This window comes from Sceloporus occidentalis, unplaced genomic scaffold (genome assembly GCF_023333645.1).
Source record: "Sceloporus occidentalis isolate IW3139 unplaced genomic scaffold, rSceOcc1.0.p SCAF_5, whole genome shotgun sequence".
NCBI classification, from domain to species: Eukaryota; Metazoa; Chordata; class Lepidosauria; order Squamata; family Phrynosomatidae; genus Sceloporus; species Sceloporus occidentalis.
This window is the reverse complement of record NW_028316985.1, coordinates 10,187,161-10,202,614: the sequence shown is the minus strand read 5'-3', so window position 1 is coordinate 10,202,614 and position 15,454 is coordinate 10,187,161. Positions and strand designations below refer to the sequence as shown.

The 15,454-nt window shown below is 38.4% G+C and overlaps 1 protein-coding gene across 21 annotated transcripts in view; it reads right to left on the bottom strand.

The window, feature by feature from the left end:
• Positions 1 to 15,454, bottom strand: part of LOC149311644 (CUGBP Elav-like family member 2) — a 628,876-nt gene that overhangs the window by 62,410 nt on the left and 551,012 nt on the right. For 14 of the 21 annotated variants that reach the window (XM_089527529.1, XM_089527527.1, XM_089527528.1 and 11 more), the window contains 2 exons: positions 7,698 to 7,727; positions 2,262 to 2,341 (listed from right to left, as the gene is read on the bottom strand). In XM_089527529.1, coding sequence (XP_089383655.1) covers positions 2,262 to 2,341; positions 7,698 to 7,727 — 110 coding nt within the window. The remainder of the gene's footprint in view (positions 1 to 2,261; positions 2,342 to 7,697; positions 7,728 to 15,454) is intronic. The other 7 variants (XM_089527531.1, XM_089527548.1, XM_089527539.1 and 4 more) reach the window with 1 other exon arrangement.

The window sequence follows — 15,454 nt, the reverse complement described above, 5'->3', positions numbered from 1 at the left end:
TGCATGCATCCTAAGAGGCTGGAAACCATGTCAAAGCCACACTCCTAAGGACTGGAGTGCAGCTTTGGTTCAGCTTCTGGCCTCTTAAGATGTGTGTGTCATTTAAACAGCATGCCTCCAAAGTGACCTGAAGCAGCCTTATTTTGGCCTGTCTGTTTGGGCCCCTAGATTCCTAGAAAGGCAAGCTTTGTATGATTCTACCTCTAGAGTGCCCAAAGACTAGTGCAAGTGAAAAAACTTACGATCAAAATTTTAACACCAATGGGGCAAATTTTAAAAAAAAACCTGGCCAACATATAACTTGGGAATACTACCAGTGATGCTGCTCTTTAACACAACAGTAATGATTTTGTTGCACAGGCGATGGCTAATCTGTACTGTCACCTACTTAGACTCTGCGCTGATATCAGCTTCACTACTATGATATTCTCCACCACTGTGAATATGTGTGTCAGATGAATGGTTTAAGAGAAACAGCCTTCCGAGGAAGTGCTTGTATTTGAAGTGCTTGAATTTTGGCATGCTTGCTCCTACAAGAGATCACAGCTGAGATAGATGGAATTATGGGACTTGGCATTGTCAAATGTAACAATGGTACCAATTAAATAGGCAACATTGCAGGGCACATATTGCTTAGGAGGCTGTAGATAGCCAACAAATGAATGACCAAGTGTATGGCTGATTGGCATTATTTACTCACAGCAAATCTGTGCATTAGGTATTAATGTAGATCTCTTTACCACCATGGTTCAAATCCTAAGAGACCCAGAGGATCCTAGAGTGTAGCAACCACTCTACACAATGCTTTCTGAATTTTAGCAAAGACAGAATCATCAGTAGATTCTAAAATAGCTGTCACACCTCTGAAGTCCTAATATATGGAAAGAGTAAATAATATAATCCCTTCCTCTTTCATTTTGAGTCATCAAATGCACTTCTAATATTATAAAAGGAAGGCCACATGAAAGGAGCAGAAGTATGTGGTTTTTAAGGTGTGCACACAGAGACATATTTCTATTCCAATGTCATTTAATGGTGAACATAATTTTGATTTCTTTCTCTGGCTCACTTTGTATCGCATCTAACAATGTATATTCTGAATGCCTAAAAATGGATAGCACTGAAAAGAAAAACACATTGATTATAAAATATCAAAAATAATCTCAACTAAAGGTAGGAGAGATTGGAGAGACAATAGACTTTCCAATGCCAATATCAATATTTCTGGATAATACAAGAGACGGTGACATTTTCATGCACTTAAAAAAAAACTTTGCTCATTACACAAAGCAGTTCAATGACAAAGACACAATAATGTTGGGGTTTATTTGATTTTTAGTACCCAGCATGCTTTGGGAGATTAGAGCATTGCAAAAGAGGAAAACAATATTATTTCAGAAAGTTGAACGATCCTTATTTCAAAAGAAAGAAAATACAGATAATTTTTAAAAGCAAGAAACAAGTGCACATCAAAATGCTGCTTCAGAAGAAATAATCAATACACAGATACAGTATACATAATACAATATAACATGCACTCTCAAATTATTAAATCAGAAGATCCAGAATAAGACAGTTGACTTGTGAGGCTTTTTTGTGCAAAATTCTGAATACCATGACAAAAATCACAGACTGGGGGGAAAAAAAATCACTTATTTACATAAGTAAATGTAAATGTTTGGGTTCATTTACAAACACAATCCGAAGATGAAATTGAATTTCACTCTCTCCTGGGCAGCCAATCATAATTTAAATTTTTACGGGCTATTTGGAATAATTGGTGCTGCTTTACAGGTTAGGAAAAAGAAAACCACCTGGTTTCCTTGATCTCGCTTGTCCACTTTGAATTTATGAATGGTGGCCTGCCGAGTTCAGATTGTTTCTGCAACATTAAAAAAAAAAAAAAAAAGGGGGGGGGTGGGAGGACACAATTCAACATGCCAAATGTACATTCTGCCAGACGGCAAGGTGGCATTTCAATGAACTATTTCATTTTCTCCTGAATGCCACCATAATATGAATAAAAACAGAGAGATCATCCTGTGTTCTCAGACAATTAAGGGAAGTAAATGTCACAGAGATGGAGAAACAAAGAGAGAGAGAGAGAGAGAGAGAGAGAGAGTTTGGGTGGGGTGGGGAATCCGTGGAAGTTTACGTCTGTGATTGTCATGCGTCTGATCTTCTCCAGGAGAGCATGGCTTTACATTCTCAATCATTTGCACAAAGAAAACAAAGAAAGGGCAGATGATACAGTACTGTACCTCCATGGTCTGAGACTGGTGCATGGCTTTGATTGCATTCTGTGCCATTGCCCTTGTCGAAAACGTGACAAACGCACAGCCTGTGGGAACAAGGGGACAGGGAGCAGGAAAGACAAAAAAACAACAAGACAAAAGGGTTGGACGCTTGTTAAACCAACACAGTCTACGAGAACGGCCACAAGACGACACTGTTCTCCGTAGTACATAAAATAAAATAAAAAAAGAAAGAAACCAAAACAAGAAAAAGTAAAAACCAAGATAACCCACTTCCCTAATTTAGCCGGTTCAGCAGAAGCCGATTTGCTAATCTGACCACAGATTGTGGGTGAGAAGGCAGGAGAGAGAGGGAAGAAAGGGGAAAAACTGAGTTTGGATGAGGAATAAAAAGAACACACTACACAGTTAGCATATGTCTCCCAATCTTCTAAGCCACCAGGTTTGAAGACACTTAAGGTTCTTTTTGATTTAACTTTCAGTTACTGTGTCTTTGCTCACTGTCCCTCCTCCACTTTTTGGATGTTCAGGTATTTTAAAGATAGTTATTTAAAATGACAGTAAAAAGCTTGCTTGCTTGCTTCATTAGGTAATATGTAGTCTAGCGCCTGAGTTAAATCAAATTAAATCTCAGTTGAGAGCACTGCAAAATCTACAGAATAAGTAAATTGGGAAATCAAGCGATAAAGGATAAAGGCCTGTGCAAAAATCCATGGGAGTTGGGTACAGACAGCCCAGGGTTACAGTTTGTTTTAAGCAAAATTTTATCATGGCTGTTTCCATTAGGTATGACTTGAAAGTGGCTTGGGATGCTACTGAAGAAATGCAACCAGAAAAATTTGGAGCCACTGGTTTTATGTCTGGTTGCTGACACTTCCTCTAATGTAAATGTCAGAAGTAGTGCTTGTTACTCCACTTAAACTGGTCAAATAGATTATATAGCCACAAATTAAAGGATTATACAGTGGCACAGAAGTGAGGAAGATGCTTAAATTAATAAATGATTCTGCATTGTGGCAAGAATCCTATCATGTATTTCTGTTGGATCCTGTCAGTTCTACTAGAATTAGCAAGCAGTCCTCACTCATGCAGCCTCCTCCCACTTCACCTTAAAAACTAGATCCAAAAGTTTCAGTAATACTGTTCAGTAGGTTTTTGGCACCACCATATTTTTAGTTCTGCAGTCCTAGATGTACTGGTATGGGGTACAGAAGTAGCACATTCGATATGGTGGTACACCATTGGATCCTTGACCTAAGCAAAGAGCCACACATAATCTTTAAATCTATTACAGTAGCTTTGATACATGCATACCCCATGTTCATGGGTGCATATAAATCTACCATGTGGATATACCGGCTAGTTAAGTCCAGTGATGGTAGCAGACTGGTCTGCACAAAAAAATACAAAGATATTTACTGTTTACTTGAATCATTGCTGATGATATAGAATTAGGGTTTCCTGGCCTTTTCCCCAGAAATAAAATCAGGGGGTGACTGGGTAAGTCTGGGACATTTGCATGAGTGCCCAGAATTTCAGGCAAGGGGATTGCTTTACTTCATAACCATTTTACGAAGACATGAAAGTCATGCAATGCCTTGAGAGCACAATGTTCAGCAGCAAGGCTACCACATGTTTGGGATAAGAAACCACTGCAGTAGCAGAGAGAATTGCTGCATGACACTTTACTAATGTTGCTAGGGCACTGTCACCTTTTTTCCAGACAGTGTCTTGGCAACAAAGCTTTTGAAATTTAGACAAGGGATACAAGCTGTCCGCCCCTGTCTGCCCTAACTCTCTGCCTACGCTGCCCTGATTGCAGCTACCATCACAGTATGCCACACTGTGATATTCATGATGCTGCATCTCATGTGATGATTTCACAAAGACATGGAAACACATTTATATTGGTTGGCAAACACAATTGGGTTAAATGACAGTGTGGTCAAATGAAGCTGAGGACAATAAAAGCAAAAGGAGGGGGAAAATGGTGTTCAGAACCAGGAGCCAGATGAAAAAGAAAATGGCAGACTACACCAAGACATTTGGGGGTATGCATTAACTTCCACCTCAAGTGTTATGAAGAATGTACACCTGCTAGAATGGAAACAATATTTACTGTTATTCATTTCCCAGGTGGAAAATGGAGATGTTGTGCATGATATGCAACCATGCTAGTGAATTGTGATGTTGCACAATAGCTATATAAAGTCTACCATTGCAGAAGACGAGTTGTCATTGCTCAACCAGGTTTTGCATTGCTCAACAGAACACATTGTACATTGAAACATGTCTGGCAGGACACACTGTGAATCAGGACACACTGTCCATCAGGACACTTTGTGTTTTGGGACAAGTTGTGTAATATCATGCTGTTGGCTGCATTTGTACAATGGTCCTTATGGGGGTAGCTATGTCTCCACTCAACTCCTGAGAATATGAATGTTGTGCAGTATTGCAATTCAACTTTAGATGATCATAAAAGTCAATTTGTAACTTCCCAAAGAACACCAACTATTGTCTCCAGAAATACATGCAGATGGGATGAGGGTTTTTGTTTTTTGTGAGGGTGAAAACCCAACAGATTTGGCACAAAAACATGTGGTTTTGGTTGGGGGTTTTTGTCCTTGTGCAAAAAAGGCCCCACTACAATTTTCATGTAGCCTCCCCATGTGTATTTATGAGCAGAATAGTGTCTAAATTGCTTTGGAATGTGTGAAAACTGGACAGAAAAGACAAGAAATAGTCATTTCTTCCCAAGGAGGCTGAAAATCCCTGCTATTATTCATCCTCACATGTGAAGATAAAATAATTTGCCCGCTTAGTTGCCCTATCCATGTAAGCAGTTGCTTAAAATCTGGAAAAGAAAACCTGAAATCCCTAACATTTCTGGACTGAAGCATTTTGGATAAGGGAGACTCAACTCCTACACACTAGTTGCACTCCACATGAAATGAAGTGTGCACATGAAAGAAAAACACTGTGTTTTTGATTTTGGATGGACAAGACAACAGCTAAATGTCTTAGGACTTAGTGGGGAAGAAGGTGAAGTGGCACTATTTAGATCAGATGACATAATAGTGAAGGATAGAGCTGCTTAACTTCTCACCCTTTTAAACAGATTTTGAAAATGTTCTTTAAAATTTGCATTTTTAAGGATTCCTTAAAGGCTGTGAAGTAATGTTGATTCAGGACAATTTCACAGCAACACTCAGACAAAGCTTAGCTAACACAATTTGTAGTGCAATCTCATAGATGCCTATTGAGAAGTAAATACCATTGAATTCAATGGGCCCTCCTCTCAGGAAAGTGGGATATAGGATTTTAGTGTTACCCACATTTTTATCAGTGATTTCTAAATACATTAAAAGTGTATTTATTTTTATCCTGACATTGGCTGAAGATTGCTTTTTTAAAAATGATAAATAAAATAACAGCATGTTCCACTCAATTTCTCCCAAACATTAGTATTATGATTGCTATGATTTTAAAAGGTTTCCAAATGAAGCACATCTAAATACAGACGCTGAATCACATTGTCATTATGGAGCGGAGGCATGAAACTTTGCAGCAAGCCCAGGCTATTTTTTTTTAAGTTGCAATATCCTTGCCCCTGTGGTCAATGAGCAAAACAAAGCATACATTTTCCAGCCAGTTCGTTTGTTTTATGGAAATCATTTTGTGAATCTGAAACACCACTTGCTTTGTTTTTATTTCTCCCCATGCCTACCTGGTAGGAATATCAAGTCAGAAATGCATTAACATTTTAATTGAACAACAGAACAATGCTGGCACCCTGCTAACCATGGCTTGCAAAAAAAATAAAAATAAAATAAAAATAAAAAAAAAAGGGGGGGGGGAGGCTTTAAAAATGGTTATTAAACTTGAAAAAAAATGTCTGAGATCTTGCATCAAATATATAGTCATGATGTTGAAACCCACCGTAAAAGCCAGCCAGCCATCTGGAGCAATGGAATTCTATGCTGTTGGTGAGCAGGGTGCTGCATGATGACATGACCAGCTCCCTCCCGCAAATGACTGAGGTTGTGATGAAGAGTTGCAATTGGTCACCACAGAGATCCTTTCTTTTGCTCCTAGCAGCCCCATTTGCTAATGGAAGGAGGCTGGTGAGATCCCCCAGCAGCACCCTGCTTTTCAGCAGCACAGATCACTCCTGCTTTGGACCACTTTTAAGGCAGGTATCAAGGTCCTACATTGGCAATAGTGCCATAACTGCAAATGAGAAAATGAAGCCGTTACGACATTCTAAGTCTAATAGCGTAACTGGCTAACATGATGCCAGCCAGTATTTTAAATCTATTTTGTTTCACACCATTTAGTGAATCCTGGTAGGCAGTGAAACAATTAACAAGTAGCTTTATTAAATAAATGGTAATTCAAACTGGGAGAGCCAGCGTGGCACAGTGCTTTGAGTGTTGGATTCCGACTCTGGAGACCAGGGTGGTTCAATTTTCAACTCGGCCATGAAACCCACTGGGTGACCCCTGGTCAAGTCACATGCTCTCAGCCACAGGGGAAGGCAATGGTAAACCTCCTCTGAACAAATCTTGCCAAGAAAATCCAACGATAGGTTCAACTTAGGGTTGCCACAAGTCGGAAACAACTTGAAGTCACACAACAAGAATAATTCAAAAACAAAAGACTTAAGAATGAAAGATCTCTCTTGCATTCACTGGAGTAGATTTCTCATACCTTTTATTTCTCTCTGTGTGTTTGCAAGCCTTGGTCTACAGGGAACCTGGTTAGAATTAACCACACTTAATAATATGCTCCTTTACACATTACTGTTTAATACTGCATCATCAACCATGATTAGCACTAACCAGGGTTCATGATCTTTCTTTTTGTTTTCAAAACCATTTCCAAGCTTGGTTGAAAATTCTGGTCAAGAAGGGATCTCTTTTACCATGGCAGAAAGAAAGGAGGAAGGAAGAATGGGTTTAATCTAGAAACAGGAGCATGCATTACATAGAAAAACTCCAAATTTGTAAATGATGCTTTGTAGCGCTGTGCTTGTATTGCATTGTTTGCCCAAATCCAGTGCTAATATTACCTTGGTTCATTAAAATTATATCAATGCATTTTTATATCACACAATTCTTTTTATTATTAACATAACAGTCTTCAGTACCGAAGAAGACAACGTTAATAAGAAGTTTATATGACTTAATAGCACAGCTTATCACTACCAGAAATTTTAAACATCAAATTTATTTCTTCAGTTAATTTGTCTTTTTCTATTAGATCCAACAATGGTTGATATTCTAAATGTTTCAATACATAATAGATTTCTGCAGTCATAATCCAAGAAACATTTCTTTTTGGACAATGAAAAAATATTCAAAGCAAAGCAAAAAGACTTCATATAAATTATTCTAGACAAATAGGTGTAGTAGTAGAATGGTAAATGGTCTACAGTACCTCGGCTAGATTCCATATTGAGGCTGGGCACTAAAATTAAAGAGGGCCAAATTTACCATCAGTCTCAAGGTCATGTCTTTAAAACATTACTCATTGTAAGCAGTTAAACAAGAATTATCAGATTTTTTTCTCTCATCTGCAGTAAATGAGACACTGGCTGCATCTGCAAAGCAGAATTAATGCAGTTTGACACATTTGGCTCAATGGTATGGAATTCTGGGATTTGTGAGAGATTTACCTTTCTCTGCCAGAGAGCTCTGGTGCCACAAAAAATTACAAATCCCAGGATTGCACAGGATGCGGCCATGACTGTTAAAATGATGTCAAACTGCACTGATTCTGCAGTATGACAGCAGCCTCTCTCATTGCACAAGGTTTGATATAACAGTTTCCAGGTTCTCTCAATAAACTGGTCATTTCCCGCCCAGTTTCCCAACTTCTGTCACCTCTATTTCCCTTGGCACCGTGAGATCAGTTCAACTGTTCCAAATGTCAGCAGCCATACTTAAGCCAGTGCTTTTTAAAGATGCATTAGCCACATTATCCCCAGTCAGTATGCGGAAGATGGAGGTTCCAGTCCAACATATCTGAAAGGAGCAACGTTGGAGAAGGCTTGGAAGCTCTAAAACTTTTCTTGACCCCTTTGTTGGTTCTTCTCGGGAAACAAGTGCAAATGTCCTAGATTATCATAGGCTACTTTTACATTTCAGAATTAATGCAGTTTGACACAGCTTTAACTGTCATGGCTCCATTCTATAGAATCCTGGGATTTGTAGTTTGTTGTGGCACCAGAATTCTCTGACTAAGAAGGCTAAATAGCTCACAAAACTACTATTCCCAGAATTCAACAGCATTAAGCCATGGCAGCTAAAGCAGTGTCAAACTGCATTATTTTTGCAGTACAGATGCAACCATAGAGTGATGGTTCTAAACAATGGAATTAGTACCATTGTATAACGTGCAAACCATCACCAATGACCACTCAACAATCAATAGTGAAATACTGTATGTTAGCCCTGGTTAACATCCAGCCCATCACATCTGAAGCCCCAGGTCCTGTTTTTCCAACAGGCAAAAAATGTAAATTTCTACCCACAATGCTTCAGAGAACAGAGACCTGTTCATCTGTCCCTTATTTATGGAAATGACAGAGGAAGAAAAGTGTACAGAGAAGAAACAGCATCTGGACACATATCTGTCTGTGGTGGTTGAGTAAATGTAGACAAGATTAGCACCACCCCTTAAGGAAAGAGATACCAAGTGTGCTGTGAAATAAATAAATTAAATTGATTTGTTGCGATGACAATGCTACAAACAGCACATTAGCCAAATTAGGCAATGTACGAGGATTGTCTTACATGTTCCAAAAGCCACATGTCCTGTTTGTTTGAAGTTACTCCACACTGTCGTCATAACAAATGGAGTGGTTCACAGCACAGGGTACTACCATCATGTAGAAAATGATCATGCTCTCAGCAGACGTTGCTGGTAAATTATTTGTGACTAATGCATACAGACAGCAGAAACAGCATTGACATTTTTGTAACATAGAAATGAGACCTATGACAAGGTATGCCTAGCCTTTAAAAAACCATGCTGATTCCCATCATCACCACTGAAGTATTCATTGTCTCAAAGAGAGATTGATAGACATTCACTGTTAGTCTGATATGTGCTTGGACATCTCCATCCTATACTGTAGGTGTGTAACCCTGGGAGTCCTAACAATGAAATTCACAAGCTGGAAAACAATTTCAAAAGATGATTGAGCAAATAATTTCTCTAGCCACTTGGAACCATTTTTGGTCAAGACTATCGGTTTGCTCTAGTAGTTGAGATGCTACGTATACAAAACTTTGATTGTTTCTGTTTATACAGATTTTAGTGAGGGCAAAATAAAACTCTCTTAACAATATTTGAAGGGCCATAGCTCAGTAGTACAGCACAGTACAGATGGTGAAAGGTCTCAGATTTGATTGGAGACACCTCAGATAGGACTTGGAAAGACCTGGGCCTGAAACTGGCAGGAGATGTTAATCAGAGTAGACAATACCAGGCAAAGGACCAATGGTCTGATTTGATCTATTAGGTGGTTTCAAATATTGGCCATAATCCTCTATCATGGTGTTACATATTTAACAACATAGCAGAGGTTTCAATAAACCTTGTTAGTGAATTGCAAAGATGTGTAACAGTACACCAACTAGAGTGTCTGAATGGACATTAGTATCCCCTGGTCAATGTCCCAATCACTTTGGTGGCTGCCCTACATAATAATATAACAGAAGCCCTTTACTGGATACAGACATTACAGAACTGTCCAGTTCTAAATCCCACAGATATAAATCCACTTTATTGTTGTTAACTGCCCTCAACTTGGTTCCAACTCATGGTGGCCCTATGGATGAGACATCGCCAAACACCCCTATCCTCCATTGGAAGAAAAGTGGCATAAAAATGAAACAAATAATAATATCATATCATAAATAATAAACATAAAGTAGCTGATGCCTAATAAAGAAGGATCTGGGGAATTTTATGATCATGGCAATAGTACTACAATCATGAATCCATAGGTTTTGAGAATATAAATCAGTCATGGATCCCTAACTTTAGGTTACTAATCCATAACTAAAACAATGAATTCCAGACAAGATTTATGTATTTAGTTTGATTTCAGTCCAGCAGTGAGATAGTGAAAGACACTGCATTTGGCAGATTGTACAAGAATTAGTGAAGCAATAGATATTCTTGTGTTCTTATAATGATAAAAAATGGTTATTGTCCTGAATAAGGCCAATCGTGTAGTCCATTTAAAAAAAAATCCCCTGAAACACATTTCCCCAGATATCTGCCTCAATCTCCTTTGAATAAACAAACTGATGGCTGCTGAAGAGAAACAGTTTGTGCAAATGATTGGGAGAAACACCATGTGCTAAGATACTTGTTTGTGCATGAAACGAGGACACACTGAATGAACGTACATTGTACATCACCATCTGGAATAATTAAAACTAATTTTCTGGATGAGATTATATTATTTTCATGCCAGGTTTATAATATAATACACACATCAGTATCCATGAGAAATTAACTGTGAGTTGTAGCTACTTATATTAGGTGATACAAAATCTTTTAAGGGAATTGATACAAAAAATGTAAAGAAACCATGTATAATTGATATTTTAGCAATAAAATAATAGAACACTAGCATCAAAATAAATTTTACAAGCTGGGAAGCTACAACTCACAGTTAATGTCCCATGAATACAGACGTGTGCATTATTTTATCCATCTGCAGAGGGAAAACTAAACAAAAGTCAGGTCATGTGACATAACCTAGGGCCATATCTTACCCTACTCCTTATCTATGGCTGCTGTGCATGTGCAGAATATTAGAGAGAAAGTAAATCAAATGGATCTCCTATCCCAGAATGGATCCCCTTGTAGTTTCTTAGGCAGGAATGGCAATACGCTCTTCAGTGGAACATAGTCCTTGCATGAGACAGCTGGCCTCCCACATTTGTGGCCTTAACCTTTTCAGATTTAATTATTCATGTATTTGATTAATATGTTCCCTCTGGGTCCTCCTGCTGACTATAGAGACCCACTGGAGGACCTAGAGATTTTTTACAGAGCATATTTTTCTAGGCATTTGTAGGTCCTCCATCATGATACTATTGTCAGCTTCCAGTGGATGTTGACTACAGAGTTGTACTGTAGGACCTAGCAATTCCTAGAATGGTGTTCTCGAAGGTAAAAAAAAAAAAGGTGCTTTATGGTTTTTCCACTTTCATAGAGGTCTTGTGCCCCTAATCCCAGCAAGTGTGGAAGGCCTGATGCATTTTGCTTGTTTGTCGTATTTGCATAGATGTCTGCAAACATTTGGGTATTTATATGGTTTCAGCTTATATAGTGGACTGCCGTATCTGATTTAGGCAGAGAAAATAAATTCAAGAATATTTGAAAAACTGGTAAATAAAATATGTTTTTTTAGTGTGTTTAATTTATAATGCAATATTGATTGATTGATTGATTGACTGATTGACTGACTGAAATTCCATTTAGACAAATAGAATTACATTATTTAGTTTGTATTACTGATTAGTGGGAGAATGTATTTACTGAAAATGGATTACTGAATTTTGCTGGATACAGGAGAGAGAAATTAATTTTATTAGTTAAATACTTAGTGAACTAAATATCTGCATTTATAAAAAAAACTTGGGTTTATGGTTATTATCATTCCTAATACCTTCTATTGTTGAAATATAATCAGGAAATTAAAAGATCATTTAGAAGGGTTAGACATATTTGCTTAGATTCTATTCTTATGATTGTTATGGATTACATAGATTTGAATGGACAGAATATATTCATATAGACCTGTACTTTATAGGAATTGAATAGATTGACTAGATAGAAGTATAAAAGATAAAGAAAGAGTATTCAGATTTAGATTTAGTCAAAACACTATTGAGATTTCAATACTGATAAAATTGATATCTATTTGGATAGATTTTGTATTGAAAACAGTTGATTAGAAAGGACTAAGGGAAACATAATTGAAGAGAAATATTACGATTGATGTATTTGTTAAATAATAACCTAATTTTGTCAACATATTGTTCAGTTTTTTGGGGATGGAAATATAATTGATTGGATTTGAATCCAGGTGGATATCAGATTCTAGAAATATATACAACCTCAGAAATATATGTATATGTACAGTTTGGGGGGGGGGGCATTTATGACTGAGGCAATGCTACCACAATAGAAAATGTGAACAAGGAATGGTTACAAGGTTTTAGGGCTAATTTACAGCATTGAAACTGACTAACAGGATGCCAGTACATGTTGTAAGGCCTAGCTGAGTCTCTAGCTTTTTAAGAGCATGCTGTGTACATGGAGCTATCCAAGGTACTGAAAGTCTGCTTGCCTAGGTCATGGGCTCTTGCTGGGGATAGGCCAGAACACATGGCATTCCATGATCACCTATTTGAGAGTTGAGGCTCAAGGAAAGCCCAAGGACAGAGCAAAGTTCCTTATGACTTATTTAGATACGTCTCACGGGAGACATTCCTTCATGACTTCCATGTCTCTCATTAAATCTCTGGAACACCCAGCAAAATGCTCAGATTGAAATGTTTGGATGACAGCCAGCAGTTGCGAGTTTGATGTAGCACAGGGATGGAGAAGCTATACTTAAAATTTGAGACACGATGGTAAACTGCATCTTTCATATCTCCATGGGTTTCCCCCTGGCGTTCCTGGACCAGGACCAACAGCTCCAAAAACTAGAACTTTCAGAGGGAGGCAAAACAATCCAAAGGAACTGGCAAACACCCTAAAACAATACGTTTGCTTGGTAAAAAGGCAGATAATAGATCAATACTATTTTCATTAGCTTTGGCTGGCATACTGTTCCTCACCCAATGCTTTTTAAAAGCAAGAATAAAGAGAACATATGTCCACAACTCTTGGAGCAGCTGCCTACTTGAAATCTACCACAGTACATAGACATTACTCCCAGCTCATTTTGTCCTTGGCTACTGTGTTCATCTTCTGTTTCTTTTCTTTTCTTTAAATACTATTTATTTGTTAACATACTCCTGCCTCATCATTCTCTCTCTGGCTGGATTGCTCCCAGATCACTATCCTCTGGCTGTGTCTCCACAGATCGCAGTCCCATTCATATATTTTCCAATCGTCCTCCATGCCTTTCTGCACCTAATCCTGTTTGCAGACCCAAAAAGTACATTTTTCAGGGCTATTCTCCCACAAAGCAACATTTGCTCAAGAGAAAAGTCAAGAAACAAAGATAAAAATTGCCAAGTTAGCAAACAAACAGGGTACATTAAGCAGTGGATTTCAGTTACTTAAGTGAATCTTAGGCTAAAGGCAGAACTGCAGAGGAAGATCTTCAAGCCTTGTCTGTAGTAAAAGGATCAAGGTACAAGGATGGGAATTTTGCAGTTTGAGAGACGTTACTAAGGAGACGTTTTCTGTCGTGCTTGCCATCTTGACCTACTGTAAGGGTGGATACATGTATGAGCAAGATTGTACGATGAAAGGTGGACCTTCAGATGTCCTGCCACCAAGCTGTATAGCATTTTAAAAGTTAACACGAGCACTTTAAACACTGAAAGTTTATTAGTATCCAATGCAACTTGGTGCAGAATCTCATGCCTGAGATCCTGCATCAAAGGCATAGTTATGATGTTGTAGCTATCTTCCACTGTCTGTATCAGCCCCTGAAACCCCATCTTAAAAGCCAGTTAGCTATCCTGAGCAATAGAGATCTGTGCTATTAGCAAGTGGGAGGCTGCATGAAGATGTGTTCAGCCCACCTCTCCCAGTGAGTGACAGTGTGACAAAGAGTTCTGATTGGACTCTACAGGTGTCCCTGCTTCTGGTCCATACACCATCCATAGTGGAGGGAGCTGTTCAGGTCACCTTGAAGCCTCCCAGCTCACCACAATTGTGTGACTTGGGACAGCTGTGTGGCTTTTATGGTGGGTTTATGGTGGGCTTCAGGGGCATTTATGATTGTGGCACTGGTACCATGATTGTAAGTGTGGACAACTGTGGACAGAAAAAAATTGTGTGGTTGTACGCCTATCTTACAAGATCATAACTGACTAACAGCATGCCAGACAACATTTTAAAGCATCCTAGCAAGTGGTCACTATCTCCATCACCCTATTTTATGTCATGGTAAGTGTGTTCTTGCCAGTGGGAGCCAGCATGATGTAGTGGTTCAAGCGTTAGACCTTGGGTGAGTCACTCTCAGCCCACACTCTCAGACCCCACCACGACAGGTTCACCTTAGGGTTGCCATAAGTCAACAATGACTTGAAGGTACAGGACAACAACAACATCATCATCATCATCAACATCCTCTTCAGAGAAGCATTCCCAGGCATTGCGTGACTATTATTTGTTATTTGATGTTTTTAAGTTGTTGCCTGTTTTATTGAACCCTTTCCTGTATTGTTATGTATGATTTATATGTATTTTGCTATTATTTCTTAGATTGTACGCCATGGGCAGGTTTACTCTTATCTATTTTATTGTTTGTATGTACAGCACTGTGCAAATCTACAGTGCTATATAAATAAATCATAACAACAACAACAAGTGCACATATTCATCCCTATAGCCATATTCATCACAACTCCGAATAATGAAACGACCTTTGAAACAGGGCAGGAAGGGGTTATTTGGTTTGTCCTTGTGTGATTTCTTTGTTCTTAAGGATATGCAACTACAGTGAAAACATAGTTTACAAACTTAATTGTTAAACTTCTGCTGACTTGCTATTTTCCATGCAACCTCTATCAATGCCACCTACTAACATGGTGAGAGGGCCTGGGATGGAGGAGAATTTTAGAAAGACATGGAGTGCTTTTAAAATACTGGAAGCTTCCCTGAATCTCCAAAATAAATTTAAATAACAATATCCAGAGTTCTTAGCACTCATTTGAAATAACTTTATGGACATTAACAATGTTGGTAGTTACACACAGTGAAACAGGATTAATCAAGTCTCAGCCTTATAAGTATAAATTGCAAGAATTTAGGAGGCGGGAATTAAAAAGTCATCACATCTTCTTCAAAAGCAGGAAAAAAGCAACCTGGTGCCATCCAAATGTATTAGATTACAACTTCTGCAATCCCTAACTGTTCTTCATGAAGGCTGAGGCTTATGGGAGCTATAGTCCAGACCATCTCTGATCTAGGGGAGCAGATATTTG